This window comes from Tiliqua scincoides, chromosome 1 (assembly GCF_035046505.1).
Source record: "Tiliqua scincoides isolate rTilSci1 chromosome 1, rTilSci1.hap2, whole genome shotgun sequence".
NCBI classification, from domain to species: Eukaryota; Metazoa; Chordata; class Lepidosauria; order Squamata; family Scincidae; genus Tiliqua; species Tiliqua scincoides.
Genome location: NC_089821.1, coordinates 216175246 through 216199473, shown reverse-complemented (window position 1 = coordinate 216199473; position 24228 = coordinate 216175246). Strand labels below are relative to the sequence as shown.

Sequence of the window (24228 nt, the reverse complement as noted above, 5' to 3'; positions counted from 1 at the left end):
CTTTTCTTAAATAGTTATAGCATAGGCTGTAATTGCACATCATTTACTGGTTGTATGATTACTGGATATTTTTTGGCTTAGGAATTCTTATCTGAAACTGAAAATGGACAACAAAAATTAAACATAGTGGTGTCCAAAGGCGAGTTGATAAGCTCTGTTTTGCCTAAAGAAAAAGCAAAGTCTATCCAAGCTAAAGTGGCTACAGCTAAAGAGGACTGGAAAAAATTTCTGTCTACCCTGCACCAGAAAGAAACAGCTTTGGAGGTATGAAGCCAGTCATAACTGAAGTAGTTTTTTAGACACATCATCTTTTCATTCTCAGTGTACATTAACATTATTGTAAATATAACTGATGTATCCTACATAACTTCTCATTCTCAGTGTACACATAATTAACATTTTTGTAAATATAACTGATGTATCCTACATAACTTGCAGTCAAAGTATTTATTAAAGGGTCCTTAAGTTAGTGTTGCTGGGACTTCAAAATAAATAAAGGCAAGTTTGTTTAGTTTTTATACCACACTTCCTCCAATGAACTCAGGGTAGTGAGGGCAATGAACTCAGGGCAGGAGGTCTGGTCTAGAGGGTAGAGCCTCCATTTGCCTGAAGATAACATCCACGAGGTTGCCAGTTCGAGGCCACCGGCACTGTGCAACCTTGAAGCAGCTGACAAGCTGAAGCTGAGCTATTCCATCTGCTCTGAGCGTGGGAGGAGGGAGGCCAGAATGTGAAACCAGATCCGAAAGAAACATCTGAATGTTGTGGTTCTTGAAAGCTAGAACCTTCTTTCAATTGTAAAAATCCCTACGGGGATTTAAATAGCCTGCCTATGTAAACCACCTTGAATAAAGTCTTGAATAAAGACCAAGAAAGGCGGTATATAAATACCTGTATTTTATTATTATTATTATTATTATTATTATTATTATTATTATTAGTGTAGTTGGTTCCTTCTCCCTTTCATCCTCACAACAATCCTGTGAGGTAGGTGAGGCTGCAATATAGTGATTGGCTCAAGGTCACCCAGGAAGCTTCATAGTTGAGTGGGGATTTGAACCTGGATCTCATCTGATCTTGGAAGCTAAACAGGGTCAGGCCTGGTTAATACTTGGATGGGAGACCGCCTGGGAATACCGGATGCTGTAGGCTTATATCATAGTCTTTCGAGACTGAAGGTTGCCAACCACCAAGTACAAATCCAGATATCTTGAATGTTACTAGGATTGCCTAATTTGGCTCTCATTATATCAATTAATTATGCAAATTGAGCACATATGACTTTTCGTTTGTTTGAGGATCAGCAATTCATGTCAATTACTTTTAAAAGCTAAATACTCACAGTGAATTAAATGTAGAGGCATTAAGAGCATTTTTGGTCCAGAGTTTCATTCCTGAAACAAGATATATTTTTACCTCATCGGTCCATTTTTACCAACTGTCGCACAAGAGCCCACCCCCCCCCCCCACGCTTCTGGAGAGGAGGCAGTATCCTGCCTCCTGACAGTATCCTGCTCCACCTGCCCTGGAAAGTTGACGGAGTCCAGGAACCCCGGAGTGCATGCGGGGCTGGCAGGCAGCCCCAGGAGCCTGGAGGAGGTTTGCCCCAGGGCTGGGGAAGTCCAGGACAGGCCTGGACAGCCCCGCCAGGAGCCGATGGTCACAGCGGGAGTGATATCGGCGTCTGCTGCCACTGCTCCATGGCTGTCGGGCTGCACCCCTGCTGGGCGGTGCAGAGGCTTATTTAAATGATATTAATAAAACCCAACATTGACAATGGTGATGAGAAACTGTGATACACCTTACTAACTCTGTTTTGTATCAAACATTTTATCCATCAAATCCAGCATTAATGCATTTTTCATATTTTCCTAGAACTTAAAGATCCAGATGAAAGACTTTGAAGCTAGTGCTGAACCTCTTCAGAACTGGCTAACTGAAACCAAGAAAATGGTGCAAGAAAGTAGTAATCACTTGCATGACTTCCCAGCCAAAAAGAGAGAGCAGCAGAAACTACAGGTGATATTAACATATGAGGCTCAGGCATATGGATTGTAATTCTATGTATCATAACAGTTCTTGAAGTCATCCTTTGTTTCCATATCTTATGCATATGGTTATTCAGATGATCAGGTTATATCACAGCCAAACAGCTTTTCACCCTTTGTGGGATAGCCTGACAAGTCTTGATTCAAAAGTGTTAGCTTGATATATAATCCAGTTTTGATTAGGGCCACACAGCCTTGCTGGATTGGGAAAAGAAGATAAGAAGACCCCCCACTGGATCAGGCCATAGGCCCATCTAGTCCAACTTCCTGTATCTCTCAGTGGCCCACCAAATGCTTCAGGGAGCACACAAGACATCAAGATACAACCAGAGTTCTGGTGCCCACCCCTGCATCTGGCTTTCTGAGGTAGTCCACCTCTAAAGTCAGGAGGTTGCACATACCCATCATGGCTTGTAACCCATGATGAACTTTTCCTCCAGAAACTTGTCCAATCCCCTCTTAAAGGCATCTAGGCCAGATTCCATCACCACATCCTGTGGCAAGGAGTTCCACAGACTAACTACATGCTGGGTTAAGAAATATTTTCTTTTGTCTGTCTTTACACTTATGTCTGTCTTTACATATCCACACTGAAGAGATGAAGGCACATCCTTGAAATAGCTAAAACTTTTTTTTATTTTCAAAAAAGGTGCACATTCACAAAACATTGGGCTGTTGTCGCATGGAAAAGGATGCCACAAAGCACATTAACATTTTAGCACTCTTGTGCTTTAACAAACAAACAAAAAATGGACACAAATGCTTTTCCACTTACACCTGGGAACTTTTGGTCTCTGAAGTATTAAAAATAACATTCAAAAATGACATGGGTGAGAGGAGGATGTCTCTTCTTCATTGTGTAGTCCCTGGAACTTTGCCATAAAGGCCAAACTACACATTCTGTACATTTTCATTATCAGAATTCTGCAGTTTTTTTTCCCTTTAGCAGCTACAAGGAGCCTGATTTAGATTATGGCTGTGGCATGAACTTGCATATTTTGGAAATGGGGCAAATAGTTGCTTCAGTGGAGGAATTGAGACATGGACAAGACATTAACTCCTTCCTCTCACTTTGGGTTGCCAATTCCTATCAGAGGCCCTTTTTGAAGGAATAAAGTTTTCAGAATTCCAGTCATAGAGGACAGCAGCATGTGTAGTGTGGTCCTAATTGTGAGTTGACACTGTGCAACCAAATTCCACGTAGTATTCATAATTACAGTTGAGAAAGAGAAAGGATTGACTTAACCCCACCTACTCACAACAAATGAGTAACAATTGCTCAATTGTTGCCCTATAACCTGATCATTTGGAAAGGCCCTTTGTGTCCAAGTCCCTTATCAGAGCTGTGCTGATGGCCATCTTTTTAAAATTTTCTTGCTGCTTGCTTTCTTTGTGGCTTGCTTTCTGCACCCATACTTAACATAAAAATGCTTATGCTTTACAGTCTGTTCTTGAGGAAATAAAGTGTCATGAGCCTCAGCTCAGCAGGCTAAAAGAAAAGGCTCAGCAGCTTTGGGAAGAACAAGCTGCCAGCAAAAGCTTCATGCACAGAGTATCTCAGCTCTCTTCTCAATACCTTGCTCTAAGCAATTTAACAAAGGTAATGCAGCTACCTCTGTATGCTTTCATGCAGCAGATCTAATTGTGAATGAATGCTCACCTCCTAAAATACTGCAATTCTGTAAAGTCTCCTATCTGACTGCTTGTGCTTTAAAAGTGGGGCTATTGGCAGAGTCAGACAAGAATACTTATTACAGCACTCTGGTAGCAGAGCATATGAGTTGATTCAAGTTTCCCAACACAGTTCCATGAAGGCACTGCCAGGACAGAGAAGCAGCCATCAGTGCTACTATTCTGTCAGTAGTATTTTGTCAGTGAAGAACACCTGTACAGTGTAGGAGTACAATAAAGGGTTCTGGAAGGTATGAACAAGGACACCATCACATGTGTCTAAAGCAGTGCACGTATTGATCATAGAAAGGAACAGGCCCACCTAATAATCATGAAGAGTTGCATTGTATTAAGAGTTTTAGAGGTAAATCAGGCAGAACAATTCCCTGTTGTGGGTAATTTTGTAGTAAGGGAACACTCTAAGCAGTTTAATTCGCAGTTGAATGAGGGCTATTGCCCAACAGTATGCAGTGCACATGTAACAGCATGGATTCCCAACAGTGATTCAGGAGACGCTATTCACAAAGTATTAAGAGGAATAGGCATAATTTCTGTTGTACATTGTAAGTATATACTGTACATTTGGTGCATGTACTAAATGTGTAATGGGTAAAGCAACCCTAGTAAGTTTTCACTTCTAGACCCAAAGCTGAACTGGCAGATACATCCCAAAGACAAGGAAGGAAAATTTGGACCAATTGATCTTTCTAACTTTCTGCCCCTTCTCTCATCCTGAACTTAGCCTTCTGAGATTTCCCTTTCTGATTTTTTTTCAACTCTAGTGAAATGGTAGATTATCTGAATGGTTGGTAATGTTAACATCTGTATGAATTTAAGGAAAAGGTCTCCAGAATGGACAGAATTGTAGCCGAGCACCAACAGTTCTCTCAGGGCCTGAAAGAGCTTCAGGACTGGATGGCAGATGCAATTCAGATGCTAGAATCATATTGCCATCCCTCAGCAGACAAAAGTGTCCTTGACAGTAGAATGGCAAAGCTGGAGGTAAGTAAATGATAACACAAAATGTTCTTCTTTCAGATTGTTGATAGTAAATATTTCTATGCCTCTCATTTCGGATTTGTTATTACATTTAAAAGAGTGCATATGCACTTTCTAGGAGTCAAAACATGCTTAGTATATGAAATAGCTGCTGGAACAAGGACGCAGGATTGAAAAGGGGTTAGATATGTCCTTCATTTCTCCATTCGCTTCCTCCTGAAACTATTTTTCAAGGAGCAAAGGGTGATCTGGATACCCATGATTACATGTAATGTGGATTATGAAAACAGGTCATGCCTCATTATCCACTGGGGTTCCATTCTAGAATGGATATCAAATCAGTGGATACCAAATCAGTGGGAAAATACTTCCAGGTTTCTTGCTCTTTCATTGCTCCCAATGAAATAATTTCATTCCATTAGATTCCATTATTCACTCCATCTAGTGACTGAATGTGGTATAGCGTCTATACTGCTGCATTGTGGGGTGACAATGAAGGAGAAAGAAACCCAGAAGTGGGTCCTTAAAGCTGTCTTTAACCCCGAGAACCTATGCAGTTTAACAGCATGAAGGTAGGAAAATGGATTTTAGTGCTTTCCCTTGTTACAAGTGGACCCCAGTATCAGTGGTGAGTCACATCAGTGGACACCAAATCAGTGGATACAAGGTACAACCTATACTTCTTTCCCGATTTATAGGATTGTCAAACGTTTCTCATATGCCCATATACTAGAACCAGTAGGAAAGTGCTCTCTCTATAATTTTTCCTAATGCCAAAAATGGGCTGTGCTGTCACTCCTAACTTTTGTGATTATCAGTTCTACTGGGTTGTGGTGGAATGTGGTGGATGAGGGGAAACTTTAGTCTCCAGTAAAATCTTTTCTCTTTGGATGTTGGAACACAGGCACCAATATTATAAGGATGAAAACAGTTTCTGTTTATTTTTCAGGGACTGCTATCAGTAAAACAGGAGAAAGAAATCCAAATGAAAATGGTGCTGACTCGTGGAGAGTCTGTTTTGCAAAATACATCTCTTGAAGGCATGCCTGTCATAGAACAACACTTAAAAATGCTTAAGGACAACTGGGCTTCCCTTTTATCGGCTTGTATTCATTGTAAAAGGTAAAAGGGGACGTGTGTTTGGAAGGGAAATGCCGAATCCCAGCTGGATCCTAACCTCTGTTCCTGGGGAGAACTAAGCTGCTTCAGGCCACTCCGCTGTCCTCAGACCTGCGCTACCTCATGGCGCAAGTCTGAGGAGACCCATCAGGGCCAATGGCCCTTACCCGGTGGTAAGGGGAAATGTTTCCCCTTGCCTCTGGCTGAGCCGCTTATGGCCACTATCCTGCGCTGGTTATAGCGCAAGCCTCCTGGCTTGCCTTTTCCAGTGCAGGGTAGGATTGTGCCCTTAGACACTTGGGTGGTATACTAAGATCTTCTTCCATTTGTGGAATAAGTGCCATTTGCACAAGAGAGAATGGATGGTTTTCAATGTGCCCTTGACTACCTGCTCTTGAGGGTCCCCCTGATCCTCAGGAAAAAATGAGGAGTGCAAGGGACTGCAGAGTGAAGAGAAGATCAGCAACTATCTCCCTCTCTCTACCCCATGAGTAAATATAGCTCCTTTGACAAGCAGAAAATCATCTTAAGATACAGCTCTTGATAATGAGGACTGCATGATAAGTTATTGTCTTATGATACTTACAAATGTTATCAGAGATCAAACCTGTCGTAAACTAATTCCTTATCCATTAATTTGTTTGTCCTGGAGTTGCTGCAAGCAAGTACTGCATGTATTGGGAGTATTAAGATCATAGGCATCTTGCTATTCTTCTATAACATTATTTTTCCCTTTCAAGAAGACATCAGAGCCTATACTTGTCCATATATCAGTTAGTCAAGATTTTAATCAAATCTCACAAATGCTGTGTTCTCCTGCACATATGACTGCTTTTCTTACTAGTTCTTCCTTGGATAGAAATATTTGAAAAAATATCTTATAATGTTTGAAATGAACTAGCATTATTTTAACAAATTTAAGTGTTATATTTCAGCCATCTGGAAGGAGCACTTTCCAAATGGACAAGTTACCAGGATGACATTCGGCAGTTTACTAACTGGATGGATAAAGTGGAAGCAATCATGAATGCTTCTGAAAAGCAGAGTGCGGAACTGAGGGGAAAAAAATCTTTACTCAGCAAAGCTAAGGTTTGTGACTATTTATCATTAGAAAAGTTGTAGCAGAAACCTGGCACATAAGGGTGAATTGTATGTTCTTTCTTCTAGAGTTATAGCACATCAGAGTTACTACTAAGATGGGAGAGATTGTGTCTAGCAGTTTCTTGATGTGTATGGGGTTGGGTTCTGTGGAGGGGGAATAGATAGTAGAAAAGGAAACTACCCCAAAGGGAGATGAAGTTCTAGTTTTGTTATGACTGTACAAGTCTTTGTATATGACATAAGTTGTAGCCCATTTAAACTTGCTTGTCTTGTGCCTTATTGGGAGTTGTGGAAGTTTATAGGTACATTCACTTTCTACACACAATAGTATATAAAGCTCTATACAGTTTTTTTCCTACATAGAGTTTCCACATAGAGAATTGTCATATGTTAAGTTTGGAATAGAGATAATTCAATGCTTTCTGCATTTTGTTCACACCCAACCCCAAATCCCCTGATTACCTCTCCCAGTGGGTTCATGTTGATGTTAAAGAACATGGGGGAAAGAATAGATTGCTTCAGTATGCCGTAAGCCAAAGCCAAAGGTGAAAAGCAGGAGACCTTCTGAAATCTTCCTGCTAGAAAGAACTGAAAACTCTGTAAAACAGTGCCCCCAGCTCAGCCAGGTGATCCAGAAGGACACCATGGGTGATAATGTCAAAAGCTGCTAAGGAGCCCAGTAGGACATCTTTGAGGCAAGAGGGACGCAGAAATGGGAGAGGACTATTTGTCTTCTGGGCTTCCCAGAAGCATCCAGTTGGTCACCATGCGAAGCAGGATGTTGGATTAGGTGGATCATGATTAATGTAGTTGTACAATAAATGTTGTTGTTTTAAATTTATTTCTCATATTCCCATTTAAAATGTTGTAGATGTAAAACTGAAAAGCATAATGTGCAAAGAAGTTTTGGTATAAGATCAAAGATAACCAAGTTTGTCTGAAAAAACTAAGATTGCAGGCAAAAATGTGCTACTCCTAGTTCTCTTCTGCTTTTATGTGTTAGGTCATTAACTTGCTATTTGTGTTTTACAGTTACTTAAGGAAGAAGTATTTAGTCACAGCACATTGCTGGAGACAATTGAAGTTAAAGGCATGAGCATGACTGAACATTACGTAACTCAGCTTGAACTTCAGGATGTTCGCGAGAGATACCAGTTTCTTAAAGACAGGATAATGGTACTGCTTCTATTGACAATGCTACAATCTTTCTCCTTGGGTAGGGCCCTTCAGCGAAGGTGTGGAGAGAAGCTTTCCTTGTATTTTTGCTGATGAATGTTGGAGTATACGTGCATGTGTGTCTGTGTGTTGATGTACTTTGATTGAGCAAACATTTTGTATGCAGAAGATTCCAGGAACAGGATCTGGCATCTCTATTAGGTCTGGGGATGATTTCTATCTGAGAGTTGCTGCCAGTCAGTGAATATAATGCTGAGTTTGATGGATCATAGTTTGATTCAGTATAAGGCAGATCCCTATGTGAAATTTATATTTTTGAAAATGTGTCAATTAATTAGCTGAATCAAATGCTGTATTTAGTATATTTGTCTCTCAGCTATATCTTCCTTAAACCATTTCTGCCCAATGTTGCATACACACAACAGGGATCAAATGTGTACACCAGTGGACTGGGCAGATGAGTTTTAAACCCCAAGCAATCCTTCAAACTTTATAAATATCCAAAGTTTATAAATTAGGTCTGTTTTAAGAATTCTTTTTCTCCTAAATGCTAATGAGATATTTCTATAATAGGAGGTAATAACTAAAGCTGAGAAATCAGTGCACTTGCATCATGAGTACCAAAGAAATCTAAAGGCTTTTGAAGTATGGCTAGAAAAGGAAGAGGAAAAACTTAACTGTTTATCACATCTTGAAGGTGATGCAGAGAGACATGAAGCAACACTCCGGGAACTCCAGGTAGAGTTTCTTACATATTAAACTGAAACCGTTTGCCTGTTAGGAACTAGAGGCAACATATAATGGAAAACCATGTGATATATGTTACCCAGGCACGCCCCCCAACGAAGAACATGAGACAGAAACTTGGGATGTTTGTAATTTATTAAATTAATAATAATATCCTGAAGCAGGGAAAAATAAACTAGTAAAAACCCCAAAGTGTGCTGACCACCAAGAGTTGGGGGGGGGGGGGAAGGAACAGCACTAGCTGTTTACCTCCCCCCAGGCCCCATGAACGTAACATCCTGGCTCCAGGCATCACCCAATCAGAGACAGGGTTAACCTATCCCAGCCAACCCTAAGGCGTCGAGGGAACTGGCCAGTACTGACCCACACAGGCTAAGCCATGAGCTCCTTGCTTAACCAGCCTGGGGGCTCACCAGCCAGCCTCACTAACCCAGACAAGTGTTGTCAGAGTGGTCCTGGCTCACTCCCTGACCTTGCTTACCTCAGCATGTGAACCCCCCCCCCAATCCAGGCAACCCAGCCAGCACACCACCTGCCTCAAGCAGGGAAACCTTTAAATAACTACATCTATAACACTATGCCCAATTGCCAGCACAGGGTAGACAAAAAAACCAATAACCATGGCCAATCAGGTTACTAGTCAAAAATTCCAGCCCAGCCCCCACATGGAGCAACCAGATGGGACATAGGGCAGGCATATGGGGCTTGCTGAAAAGGCATGGACAGAAGCTGGAGAGACCTCACCAGCTCCAGCAACAGCTGTGCAATGCCCCTAATTGAACAGGCAGCCAATGAACTGCCTCAGTTTTCCCACCTCTGCCCCGAGCCCAACTGGAGAGTCTGGGTGAATGGTGCCGGGGCTCTAGGTGCCCCAGTGCAATACTGTATAAGTTGATGGTTGCAGAAATTTCCAAATCATCATAAGCAATCTTAAATATCTGCGCATTAGGTTTGGCTATAGTTGACTTAAATCACTCAATCTCGTCCAATAAGTACTGAACATATTCTAATGTAGAGTTCTAATACAAAATAAGTATTGTCAATATTTTTGTATTTTCAGGAATTACAGGTGCGTTGTGTGGAGGGACAAACACTGCTGAACACAGTACTTCATGTCAGAGAAGATGTGATACCATGGGGTGTACCTCAAATGCAAGACAGAATACTAGAGTCCGTACGTCAGGACTGGACAGTCTATCAACACAAACTTTCAGAAGTCAGGTCACAGTTAAATACAACCCTAAGCAGACTGAGGTTGATGGAAAACAAATTTTTGAAGGTGGATGACTGGCTCAAAACTATGGAGGAGAAAGTTAATTTCAGGACTGGCCGCCAATCTGACAGAGCCACAAAAGAGATGCAACTGCAACAAATGAAGGTAATGAAGTGTGATGACGAACACTTATAATCAGCTAGTTTATCTTGATTAAGCCCAATAGTGTGCAGTCTGCTTAGACTGCAACCTTTGCCAACTTTTTTTGTATTATATGGCTGAATAATAATAATACAGGTATTTGGAATGTCAAAGCAATTTATAAGAGTACCTTCATTTTCATTATAAACACTGTAATGAGTGATGTGGATATCTTTTTCATGTGGCCCGTTATAGGAATGACCACAAAACATCTGTCCTCCATTAATAGAATTAATTTTTTAAAAATATGAAACAACTTAGCTCTTTACTTCCCACACCTACAACTAATTTCATGTCTTGTAGATATTCTGTTCACTCTAGGAAAAAGATAACATTAAAGCAATTTTATGAAATTGCTCCCTGAGCTTCATACACAGTGTCAATATTATTAGTATGTATGACCATAGCTAGATACACATCCCATATCCTCAAATCACTATTCCATTCCATTTGCTCTGTGTGCCAGGTCTCATTTCTAACTCTGTGAGCATTTCATATGATTTTTCTAGTTGACCTTTTAAATAATTGCTAGAAAATAAAATTACAAAGTCTACCCTGTACCTCAGTGCACCACATTCTGAAATACTGGTGTGGTATTCTCTATTCTTCCATAGATTCTGTCCATTGAGTATTTTCAGCCCAATTCTACCTAACTCCCCACGCGATGATGCAGTGGTGCCAACATGGTATCCGCGCTATCCCTTGGAGGTGTTTCAGCATGTTGAGGCCCCCTCAAAGGAAGGGAATGTTTGTTCTCTTTCCTAGGGGTAAGTCACCACTCCCACCATGGGGCAGACCTGCACTAGTGATATCCCTGGCACAAGTCCATGTTGACCAGTGAAAGCAGATTGGGCTCGAGAAGAGGGTTAGGATTTGGCAGGTGCTGCTGCTGCCAAACTCACCCTCTTCCTGGACCCAATTTATTCTCCACCCACCCCCATCTCATCTCACTTCCACCCTCTCTCACTGTGTTTAACAATCAGTCCTTTACCTAGACAGACTGCTTTGACTACCCAATGGCAGATGCCTGCTAATCCTAGAGAAGGGATAGATATTCCAGAGAGGAAGAAGGACCCCATCCACATCCAGCACATGCCTAGAGCAGGGGTGTCCAAAGTTTTTGGCAGGAGGGCCACATCAGCTCTCTGACACTGTGTCAGATAAAAAGAATTAATTTACATTTAAAATTTGAATAAATTTACATAAGTTTACATGAATTAATATATTAAAGATGAACTTCTATGAATGAATGAAGGTCTTGCAATAGCTCAAGGCCTGTAAAAGGCCTTGCACAAAGCAAGGCCAGCCTTTCCTTTCCTGCTGCTACTGCATCACAGATGTGAAACAGCAAGCAGTGGAGGGAGCCCACAGCTCACATGAGAGGTCAAACAGTTGTCCTCACGCTGAGAGCAATTGCATCAGGCCACTGCAGGCTCCAACAAATCTCCGGAGGGCCAGAGGCTCATTGGAGACTGGGGGCTCCCTGAGGGCCGCATTGAGAGGCCTCGAGGGCCACAAGTGGCCCCAGGGCCGGGGTTTGGGCACCCCTGGCCTAGAGGATAATGGAGTTTCAGGCAACCAAACGGCTGCTTGCATAAGGGTGACCTGATAGCCTTTTTAGGCTACCGAACCTGCCCAGGAGTTTCTGGAGAGTTAAAACTGTCCAAAAACAAGGAAACAATAGGGGGCGGAAAATAGGGGGAAAGACAGGAAAGATAAGTGAGCTGTATGTATGTGGTTTCTGAGTGATGTATCATTGGGTAATGGTTACAGATGAAATGTTTCAAAGAGCACATCCACGAATTTTTATCAGTTCACTTTGGAATGTTAATTTGGATTCAGTTTTGTTCCTTCCAAGTGCTTTTTTCATTTAAGAAGTAATGTATAAATTTTTTGCATCAAAACTGCATAGTATTTTTTTATTTTATAAAAAAGAGAGACCTCTCCAATTTTCTCTTTTCATTTCAAGAGTCTATAAACCATACTTTATGTCGTTTCGGTATTATTATACGCATGTTGATATTTCTTTGTTTCAGAAATGGCATGAAGAAATCACAGTTTATAAAGATGAAGTTGAAGAAGTTGGGTTGTTGGCCCAGCAAATCTTGGAGGAGAGTCGTACTTCCAGTAGTATGGGAAGGCAAGCTACTCACCTTGCTTCTCGGTACCATACTCTTATACTTCATGTACTGGTGAGTAATGAAAATTTTGAAGACATTGCTTTGCAGTGTTGATGGAAAATGAACTAAATGTCTTTCACTAGCACAAGGTGGTAATCTGCACTTGATACTGTGTCATTCACCAGAGAGGCTGTCCAAGGCAGATGTATTTTTTCCAAGTTATCTTTATCATAGAAATTAGATTACTTCAGCAGAATTGCTTATCATATGGACCCTCAGTCAGTCATAGCTGATGTCCATCCCCATCTGTTCAATCAGGAAGCATTAAAGTTCTGCTAGCCAAACTAAATGCATCTCCTTTTACAAAGTCACCTGGTTCATTTGTTGCTGCTCACAATTAGCCTACAACCCAAGCCTAACTCACAGCTTGTGCTGCATCTCACGGAGAAATTTAGCAGACAGAAAACCTCTTCAAGGTAAGGCCAGTGCCTTTTCCCTGTTCCTGCACCACTTGGCATGGAATTCACTGGGTCCAGCGGCTCCTTCTGCCGGTGAGCAGGCAGGTGAGGGTCTTCCCGACAGTGCTGGCAACTGATATACCACAAAAGCCCTTTACTGCATTTTTGCAATGGTTAACTCCTGTGCAGCGCACCCTATGCTGATACAGAAGCTAGCTAGGATTTTGCCCTAAAGTGCCACCACCCAATCAGCCAAGCCAATGGGTCTCTGCAGCCACCTACTTTGCAGGTAAATAACAAAAGAGAATAAGGGAGAGGAAAGGGGGCAGATCAGGATACTAGTTCACATAAATTCTGCTGGGAAATGCCCCCTTCTCCATTCTGCTTCTCACCCCCCTTCCGTGCCCACAATCCTCTCACAATCCACCCCCACATCAACTTACAACTACTGGTGGTAGGAAGCCTCTCCACCAGCCTGTGTACACAGCCACCTGCACTGTCAGTCTTGTTGTTTGCACTACCACAGTGGAAGTTCCACCAGCTGGATGCACATTCTGCCAGTAGACAAACCAATTAGGATTGGACTGTAATTGATCATTCTGTGGAGATTGGTTTAAAGAGTACAGTGTGGATCCAAGCTCTGAACTGACTTAGTCAATCCTAGGTTAAAAATGAAAATAAAATAATGGCTCAGTGTAAATATTTCATAAGAACATAAGAACAGCCCCACTGGATCAGGCCGTAGGCCCATCTAGTCCAGCTTCCTGTATCTCACAGCGGCCCACCAAATGCCCCAGGGAGCACATCGGATAACAAGAGATCCTGGTGCCCTCCCTTGCATCTGGCATTCTGACATAACCCATTTCTAAAATCAGGAGGTTGCACATACACATCATGGCTTGTACCCCGTAATGGATTTTTCCTCCAGAAACTTGTCCAATCCCCTTTTAAAGGCGCCTAGGCTAAATGCCAGCACCACATCCTGCAGCAAGGAGTTCCACAGACCGACCACACACTGAGTAAAGAAATATTTTCTTTTGTCTGTCCTAACCCGCCCAACACTCAATTTTAGTGTATGTCCCCTGGTTCTGGTATTATGTGAGAGTGTGAAGAGCATCTCCCTATCCACTCTGTCCATCCCCTGCATAATTTTGTATGTCTCAATCATGTCCCCCCTCAGGCGTCTCTTTTCTAGGCTGAAGAGGCCCAAACGCCGTAGCCTTTCCTCATAAGGAAGGTGGCCCATACTGAAGGTGCCTCATAAGGAAGGTGTAATTTCAAAACACTTATGTTCTTCTTTAACTGACACTCACATACACCAAGGGAAAAAGAAGGCCTTGTTTCTTGCATCCCCCATATATGCCCCTTTTATTCCCAGGTTTAATCCTGTATTTCTTAGGTCTGTAAATACATTAATCGTATTACAGTAATCTTATTGGGCCGGGGTCATTCTTCACAGAAGGCATTACAGCTCATTCCTTGAGAGGTTTGGCTACTTCTGCAATTTATAAGGTTTGCCTTTTGGGTCAGTATATAGAGCCACAACCTACACTGTAACTAACACACTATAAACACTATTGCTTTATCAATGAACTTGTCTCCTCTGGTGCAGTCTTTGGTGGACACGTGATCCCAATTGTTGCAGCAAATTAAAATATAAACCCAACTTCAAAATGAACTTCCTACATTCCAGAACCAAAGGCTGCATTACCCTGGAACCACTGGAGAAAAGCGAGTACTTAATTGAGTCCAGCGGATTTCCTTCTCTCTCTCTTTCTTCACTGTTCTCATAGTTGTGCATCCCTCAGGATGCTTGTATTACTTGATATATTTTTTTGTACTTTTATTTATAATTCCTTACTTATTGGAGTTAGAGGATTTCTTCCAGACTCTGGACTCAATCTGAGAGTTGTGAAGCCCCTCCTCTTGGTGTCATTCTTGCTGATGAACCTTGCCAGTCAATCAAGAGGGGGTGCTTCCCAGAAGTAAAGACTGCCCCCTTCCAGAATCCCTGAGAATGAAAATTTAGGATAAATTCAATTATTTTAATAAATTCAATTATTTAGGCTATTTAGGATAATTTTTAAAATTGCCACTAATTTTCATGGCATGCTCCCAGCCCTATAAAGCAATATAAACAAAGGCCAAGAAGGTATATGTTGATGATATTTTCAGTCATGAAAAAGCTTATCCTTTTGTGTTGGAAAATCTGTGAACAGATTCACAGCCCAGTCCCGAGCTGCCCGGCCCGTGCGGCTGCAGCGGCTCCAAGAATGGCTCCCACTGCATCCTGTGTGCCTCAGCCTGCCGCAGGCGGTGCCATGGGAGAAGGGGACCAAAAGGTCTGCAGCAAGGTAAAGGCGTTCGCGTAGAGCACCGAGCCCCACACGAACGCTTTGGATCAGGTGAAGCGGAGCTCCACGGAACCTGCCTCCCTCCCTCCCCCGGCACACCTCCCGCCCACCCTTTCTCTGCCCCCTGCCTCCCTGTCATGTCTCCCCGCCCCCACTTACCGTGTTATGGCTCAGCCGTCCCCTTCCATCCTATATATATAGGACAGAATATGTTGTAGTTATTAATCAAGATGTAGGTAGACATCAGGAAATAGACAATCTGTGGTATAGCATGCAATGGTCAATCTGTTTAAAATTTGCTTGCAGGAGCAAATAAAATTCCTTGAAGAAGAAATTCGAAGTATGGAGGAATCTGAACTGGCTTTCAGTGCTTACAAAGATTGGTTTGGAGCTACTCTTAGAAAATTCAGAAATATGGCAACCAAGTTTGATGTAGTAGATAAAGTGGCAATGGAGAAAAAGACACAGAAACTTGAGGTATCATTTGTGGGCAGTCTTGTCTCAGTGTGCCTATTTTCTCTTCCACCGCATCATGTGCACTTTGCAATGTACTGATTTCTTTTTTTACAGAGAACGTATTCATATGAAAATAAATCTCAATATAACACACTTTCTACATTGCTATTAGTTTTTATCTTACCTGAAATCAGTTTTAAAACATTTGCTTTTAAATGAATGAAACTCTTAATACATTGTAAGGAATTTTGGCAACAGCTAAAGGAGCTATGGCAGTAGATGCAAATTATTTGCGGGGTTTTTCATGTTCTTTTTTGACCAACCAGAGGGACAATGGTGGCAATGTTGCACTTTAATCAGTTTTGTTCCATTTGCTTCTGAATATCAGTAGACTTTTGTGGTACAGAGTGTCTCATAAGTCAGGGTTAAAGAACCAGAAAGCTTTGGCTTGTAGCAAATTAACTTATAAAGAAGAATTTTCCTCCATAAGAAATAATAGGGGTTAATGGAACAGTACAGACATCCATGCCCTTCATGGACTTTAAAGAGGGAAATTGTTTTCATTAAAAATGGTGGAGTAAGATAGGTATAAGGACTTTAGAAAGTGGCATGCAGTCTTGAACATGCATAAATCAGTACCCACACATTCCCCACCCAGGACAGCTCATCCATGATAAAAGTTGAGAACTTTGTTTCAGGTACCATATTGAGGGAGGCAGTGAGTTCATGGGGTATGTCCAGTGCTCATTCACTTTTTTCCCCAACCGGCAACCACTATGGAATTCAGACCTCTCTCTTCATGCTGTAGCACACAAAAAGGCAATAGGGAGGGCTTACCTCCCTTCATTAGTGTCCAGCATCACCACTGCTGCCTTCTCCTCCTCTAAAGGCCAACAGAGTGAATGCGGGTAGTCCAGCATTCCCTCCATGTCCACAAGAAAAAGCAGGGGTGGCACTGGATCCTGAGGAAAGGAGTTAAGCCTTCCCTATCCTTCTCTTGGCATCTGCTGTAGCTGCTGCTGCCTCTTTTTCCTTCTCCTCCTCCAGTATCCAGTGAAGGGTATGCTGTGAGTCCAGCATTCTTCTGTGCCCTTACAAAAAGTGGCACCAGCAGAGTGGCATTGGATGCTGAGGGAGAGTGGTCAGTGAAGTGGGCAGAGGTTGACGGTCACTCTCCCTGTTATTCCAATTAATGAGGACAACAACAGTGCCAAAATTGACGCTACTGTAATAAATACTGTTGTTCCTTTAAGACAACTATTTTCAACCACTGTGCCGTGGCACACTGGTGTGCTGCAAATGGTCCCCAGGTGTGCCACGGGAGTTTGGTGGAGGTTCATTTATTAATAGGACCATTGGGGGTATGAGCCCCCCGCCAACAGCATGGTGTGCCTTGTCAATTGTCAAAAACCGATGGTGTGCCTTGACAATTTTAGTACCTTGTCAGTGTGCCATGAGATTAAAAGGTTGAAAATCACTGCTCTTTAAGACCTTGGAGGGTTTGGGTAAAAGAAAGAAGAGCATGCAAGCAATGGCAAAATCTATATATCAGGGAGGACCATTTACAAGCATGGAGGAGAAAGAAGGTGTGTAGGCATTGGTGCTGCAGTGAAAAATGTAACTGTGAAAACTTTTCTCATCTAGTTCATCACAAAGTTGAGGACTTGGATACGAGGGAATGTAAGATGGAGAGACTTATAGCAGGGACCCTCTGTAGAGTTTAAACTGTAGGCCACAGGCTGTATCCTTGATAACCTTAGTTATGAATGCGTTATTTCACAATAACAAATTAGCTTCAAAACAGGTTATTTGAACATCTTAAATTTTTTGTTCCCTTTAATTAAAACCTATTAAACCATGTCTCTAATGCAGTGAATATACATCTGAACCTGCACGTGTGATTTGTCAATTGCCGTTTGTCAAAACTAAATACTGTCCCTGTTTCCTATTCACAGGGTCTCATGACTGATATGGACATCGGTCATACTTTGCTGAAATCTGCCCGTGAAAAAGGAGAGAGAGCTATTAAGTATATAGAAGGAAATGAAGCAGAACTGTTAAGGAAAGAAATAAGCGAGTGTATGGAGCAACTTGATGAGATAACCAGCTCTATCAGGAAAGAGCACACTACGTTAGAGAAATGTCTTCACTTAGCAAAGGAATTTTTAGATAAGTACAGAGTCCAGACTCAGTGGTTGTCCGAGTATCAGATTGTACTACACACTCCAGTGGATGCCAAAATGGAATTGTATGAGAAAAAGGCACAGCTATCCAAATACAAGGTAAAGAGATTATTTGGTGAGATACACAGTGAGTGACTGCTCCTATTGGAAATTATATGATTTTTTAAAATGGTAGAATTTTCAAATCCCTAGTGTGCAAGTTGATAGATATCTGCATGGATATCAGTTTGTTGAATATTAATTCCTAACTCACATGTAAGAATTTTGCAGCACAGTCCTATGCATGTTTACTCAGAAGCAATTCTGAGTAAGCATGTTCACTTTGAAATAATCGCAGGCTGGATTCCTAAACACATTTTCTAGTCAGTTAGCTCCATGAATCCAGTTTTATATCCAAGTGAACATATGGGATTGTGTTGTAAAAATAGGCACATTATGTACAACCTGCACAACTTGTGTCCTGCCAAGCTGAACGCAACCAACAGTCATTTTTTGTGGCCTTCCAGGTGCTTTGAAAGCCCCCTGTTCTTACCATCCCACTCAGCAGCAAAAGCAGGACATTACTGGGCCCATTTAGCGATAGTACTTGGCTGGCTGATTGCACTGGGCTTGGTGGTCACAAGCTATGCATTTCTGCTGATTTAATGCTTTCCTCCTTTTAAAATGTACCTCAATTAGCTTTCTTCTTTCTAATTAATGTTAAGACTGTGAATCAGCATCATTTCCAGGGCCTTTTCCTTAGTGGTGATGCTTGGTCAAAAATTTCCTGTTCTGCTTTATTTCCTTTTGTTCCTTCATTACATGCTTTTCTGGTATCAGTTTGAATATGTCACAGCACACGGATGCACTTTTAGATGCTTTCCGTAGCTTCCCAAATCAAAGATAATCTTTGTGAGAATATCTACCTTTGCTTGTAGAATTTATCCCCTATATCAGTGATTCTCAAACTATGAGCTGTGGCTCTCTGGGAAGCTGTGGGAACCAGCTAAGGGAGCCGCGGAATCCTTGCAAAAAACCTGCCACCGTATACAGTGTATATGGGATTGTAACCCTAATGGGCAGCCATGGCCAATGGCCTAGTAGGTCAAGAGAGCTGATGGTAAAAAAAAATTGGGAACTTCTGCCCTACATGATTAGGAGCTTGTCTTTCTTTTGAAAACCCTGAGGCCATCTGCGGTGAGACTCTAACTCACATCAGGTTTGACCTCTTTGGAGAGATTCTCGGTAGGAGATACACAACCAAAGCTGCCGTTTGTTGTATTTTGCCTCATGAACTCATACAGGCACTCTCTTAAGAATGGCATCATGTGTTTTCCTGAGATCTTTCCTAGCAGAAGAAAGGGATGGTTTTCCGTGCTTTGAGTTTAAGGTATTTAAATCTGTATTCATTTTGAAAAATTGTTAAACTGTGTTTTTCATTTTAGTCCATCCAACAGACTGTGCTGTCTCATGAACCTTCAGTAAAATCAGTGATAGAAAAAGGACAATGCCTCCTTGAATTGGTGCATGATGTTAATTTAGCAGAGAACATTCAGAAACTTCAAACTGAATACCAGGAGCTTTGCAACACAGCAAAGGTAAAATACATGGTTCTTTATAAAAGAGATTTACTTTCTTCTGAAAGATCATAAGGTTTCTCCTAATAGGTGAACCTAGGCCTGCAACATGGGCTGCCTAAAGTGAGCAAATGCACAATTGTCTTCTTGAGGTAGAGAAGAAGGTACAAGTGACAGCAGCCCATGACTCATGTATACAAAATAAATTCTTCTGAATTGAGACAGTTATTCCATCCAAAAGCACATTCTCTTCTTGAACCTACAATTTTTAGAGTAATTAATCAAAAATAAACAATGGCATCTACAAATTGTAACAACATGTTGTCTGCACAGGGAGCCCCTGTATCTACATATCCCGTATCTGTGGTTTCAGGTATCCATGGATCAGGTCTGTGGGCTCACCCCCTGCACCCACTCTGGAGGCCCACAGAGGCCCCACCTGCCCACCTGCAACCACTATGGGTCTCAGAATGCAGAAAATAGCAGAAGAAAATGCTGCTTCTGGTTTTTAATCTTTTGGTTTTGCTTATTTGCTTTTTGCTTTTCTGCCCAGCTCTCCTTGCCACCAAAGGGTGGGAGGCGTCCCCAGTTGCCCACGGTTTCATTTAACCATTTAATGGAACCCCCATGGATACTAGGGCACGCCTGTACACATTCAGAAGTCTGAATGCTTCTTTCCTCCCTTCAACCGCCCTCCCCCAAAACACAAGGATTTGAGATGTAAAAAAGAATACTAGAATGCTAAATTAGGGCCCAATCCTATCCAACTTTCCAGCACTCGTGCAGCTGCAATGCAGCCCAAGGTAAGGGAACAAATGTTCCCATACCTTGAGGAAGCCTCTGTGACTGCCCCTTCACCACAAGATGCAGCTTACACCCTATTGGCACAGTTGCACCGGCACTGGAAAATTGGATAGGATTGGGCCCTAAGTCAAGTAGAAAACCTGGTTGTTGGCTAGCTGTTTCTTGCCCCTGTTCTCCATTTGTGAACTGAGAATAGCAATGATGTACTTCACTGGATTTTTATGAGAATTGATTAGAAGGCATTTTGCTCACAGAAATTAAGAAATACTTACATTGGCTATAATGCATTTTACATGAACTCATAGCCTTTGTAGTAATAGAACAGAAAATCACAAACAGCAAAAAATGGCTGTTTAATTAAAAAGTGATACATAAGCTTAAACCAAGTAATAATTTGAACAGCATACCTTTATATTTAAAGTACCATAGATACGTATAGTACGTGAAATTTTTGCCAAGTAATCAAGCTCCAATTCTCACTTCGCCTGATCTCCGGGTCAATCAGAGGGCAGAGCCTTTCAACTCTGAACAGTTTCGTTTCTCAAGTGGCAGGCAGACGCCAAGTTTCTCAAGCAGCAGGCAGACACCAGGCAGACAGGGCAGAGATCCTTTCTATGGCAACTGGGAAATTCCAGCCAAAGTTAACCTTTCAATCTCCTTCCTTCTGCTGCAGCCTGGTTCTGCTTGGCAAATGCTTGCCAAGCAGGTCTGTTTTTGGAAACACCAGGATAGGAATCCTCCTTCCCAGACTACAATTCAGTGCACCATTACTTCAGAATAACACCCATGGAAAGCAGTGGGTCTACTTCTGAGTAAAAAGGGCTGCAAATATATGCAACTGCATCTCTCTGCTGCGAATTGAATTGCACACTCCCAGTTATGTGTTATGTGTTGTATGCTGTATGTAGAGCTTCTGGCTTAACATACCAGACACCTTAAAGGTGAATTTGATTCATGGTTCAACTTTTTTCACTTGCATATCCCTTGGCAGCCCATTTCCATAAATTGTACCCTTCCTATTAGCAAAATGTTTGTAATTAGTAAGACAAGCCCTCATCTCCTCCATATGAAAGCCCAGAAAGTCCATATTCATCACAGTGTTTTCTCTTTTTATCTGTTTGAAGAACAGAAGACTCTGCCTTTGCACTGTTTTGCACCAGAAGTGTGCTGAGAAATTCTGGGTGATTGATCACTTTCTTTACTATATTTCAGCTTTTTTACTGTGCTGGTTTTCAATCACTGGTTCATATATGAATTGATGACCAAAAACTAGCTATTGGTGCGGCTTTCACAGCCAACTAGCTACCTCCCTTCCAGGCCATGCATTCTGAAGCACGGCCTACCCTTTTCTGCCATTATTCCATTCTTTTTCAAATACCCGTTAAGGTCCTGTTCAGTGTCCCTGGGAATACATGAATACCAGGTTGGGGACCACTGCTATGTTGTTTACAGTGCACTTACTCTGATAGTGTTTACAAAAAGGTGGTGAAGACCAGAATTTAAAAAGAATAAAAATGTATCTTATGATCTTTTACTGTGTTTTTAATAAATTACAGACTACAGTTCTTAGGTAACAATTAGTGGTGGGTTATTTTTCAGGATCTGGCCTGGGGTAAAATCAGACAAAACTATAGTCAGACACCCCCCCCCCCAAGTTTAACCCCTGACTTATCCGAAGGTCATAGAAAATTCCATGATTGTTGGATCAAAACTTGCCCTTGACTTATCTGTGGGGTTGACTTATAGGCAGGTGTCTGCGGTATGTTAAGGTTGTGTTGAGTTTTAAAGGAGCTTCAGAAAAAATCAATAACATTCCTCTTTTCTTTGTATGTCTAGTGCTTTGCCTGTGCTTACCCCCCCCCATTGAGTACAATCAATGGGACCAAAGCTCTTTCTCACAGGATGGGAAGGCCAGGCAATATCAACCTGTGCACAACTGACAGATCGGAATTATCCAACAATAGGAAGGAAAAATATTACAAAACAGTATCATTCCAAATTGTGATAATTTGGCAAGGAGGTCCAAAAACAAACTGATGTTACTTTAAAATTAATTAAAACAAAAATGAGCATCGTTCAAGAGGAAAGAGGATTACTCTTTCTTCTTTGGTAATAATTTTTATATGCAAATGCTTTACTGCTAAGCAGAGTGCTTCCTTTTTCTTAATACTTTTGCCCTGTGTGATTTTTCAATTATCTTTCAGATGAGACAGAAGAAATTAAAGCACTTGCAAACCCTCTTCTTGTATAGTCAGTTAGTGCTAGACCAGGGGTGTCCAAACTTTTTGGCAGGAGGTCCACATCATCTCTCTGACACTGTGTTGAGGGCCAGGAATAAAAAAGAATTATTTACATTTCAAATTTGAATAAATTTAGGTAAATGAATATGTTAGAGATGGAACTTATATGAAAGAATGAAGGTCTTGCAATAGCTCAAGGCCTATAAAAGGCCTTGCACAAAACAAGGCTGACCTTTCCTTCACTGCCGCTGCTGCATCACAGATGTGAAACAGCAAGCAGTGGAAGGAGCCATCATCACACAGCTCACGCAAGAGGTTGAACAGTTGCCCACATGCTGAGAGCAATTGCATTGGGCCAGCACAGGCTCCAGCAAGTCTCTGGAGGGCCAGAGGCTCATTGGAGACTGGGGGCTCCCTGCCGACTGGATTAGGAGTCCTTGACGGCCGCAAGTGGCCCCTGGGCCGGGGTTTGGGCACCCCTGTGCTAGACTACAAAAAGTGGGAGGGATGATACTTAAGAAGTAGCATTTCACAAACACTTTGCCAGTTTTAAGGAGATGATCCACATTGTGATTCTTATCAGGGCAATTGTCAGTTGGCTAGAGAGGGAAGGAGTGATACTTCAGATCACATTCTTTAAAATAACAAAACACTTGCAGAATGCCACTTTAAAGAGAGAATCTTCAGACTGCCTTTCATAGTGGTCCCTGGGTAGCTAGCATAAAAACTTTAAGATCACAATTAAAAATTAAAAATTTTATCTTACTAGCTACATTTGTCATCACACTCTTTCTTCCATTAGATCATTACTGCTTGATCACTAATTGGTAGAGGTGTTTGTTTCTGGTGAGTAAGATAGTATTGCAGCCTAAGTCTTACTGAACACAGTAGACTTACTTCTGAGTAAGGTAAATAACATCTTTCAAATACCTCTACTAATTGGCTAGGATCACCCCTAGGAGACACCTCTGCATTGTTTTTGCTCCTCAGAATGTCTCCGAGAGCGCTGGGGAGGGGGAGCTTATACCAGGAGTTTGGGAGCCATGCGGCACTGACAGCTCTGACACACACACTCCCCCCCCCCCCCGCTCTGGCTCCACTACTAATAATTGGAAACTGTTTTTTTAAAGAAGTGACTGTGATTTCTTATGCACTCACAGGCACATGTTGCAAACTTGGAAGTGAAAGTAAAACAGCATGAAGAGTATAACAGTGATTTACAAGAGGTGGAAAAATGGTTGTTACAGATGTCCAGCAGGCAGGTTACCCCTGACCTTATGGAGAACAGTAATCTAGAAGTTGTAACACAACAATTAGCCAACCACAAGGTAGGTCTCCATGAGCAACCAATCTTCTTCAGAAAAATGGTTCTGATATCCATAAACTTCATTAAAAGAACTATAGATGTTATTATACTAAGAATCTTAGGACAAAAATAGGCAAAATAATTTGCATCCGTGCATTTTGTTGTTCATATGTTAATTGATCCAGTGCTTGTGTGTCATGTGCAATATTTGTGTATTGTATGCAAAAATATATTAGTATCGGAATAGCTCCTGCTACCTGGGCAAAGAGGTGCCTTTAAAATGGTAGCTGTTCTACAGTGCAATACTATCCATGCTTACTCTGAAATGCCCCATCGTTTTCAGTGGGGTTTACTCCCTAGTACATGGGTGTCAAATTCATGTTATACAGGGGGATTCATGGTGCCTGTTGAGGGCCAGAAGTGACATCATTAAGCAGATGATGGCCAGAAATAATCACTTTGTTCTCACATAGAAA

At 41.8% G+C, this 24228-nt stretch overlaps 1 protein-coding gene across 1 annotated transcript in view; it reads left to right on the top strand.

The window, feature by feature from the left end:
• Nucleotides 1-24228, top strand: part of SYNE1 (spectrin repeat containing nuclear envelope protein 1) — a 314290-nt gene that overhangs the window by 89805 nt on the left and 200257 nt on the right. The window contains 13 exon segments of the mRNA XM_066615722.1: nt 82-264; nt 1876-2019; nt 3493-3648; nt 4557-4721; nt 5668-5882; nt 6884-6926; nt 8688-8852; nt 9922-10239; nt 12312-12467; nt 15514-15684; nt 17619-17816; nt 19271-19423; nt 23607-23774. Of these exon segments, the coding sequence (XP_066471819.1) occupies nt 82-264; nt 1876-2019; nt 3493-3648; nt 4557-4721; nt 5668-5882; nt 6884-6926; nt 8688-8852; nt 9922-10239; nt 12312-12467; nt 15514-15684; nt 17619-17816; nt 19271-19423; nt 23607-23774 (2235 nt within the window).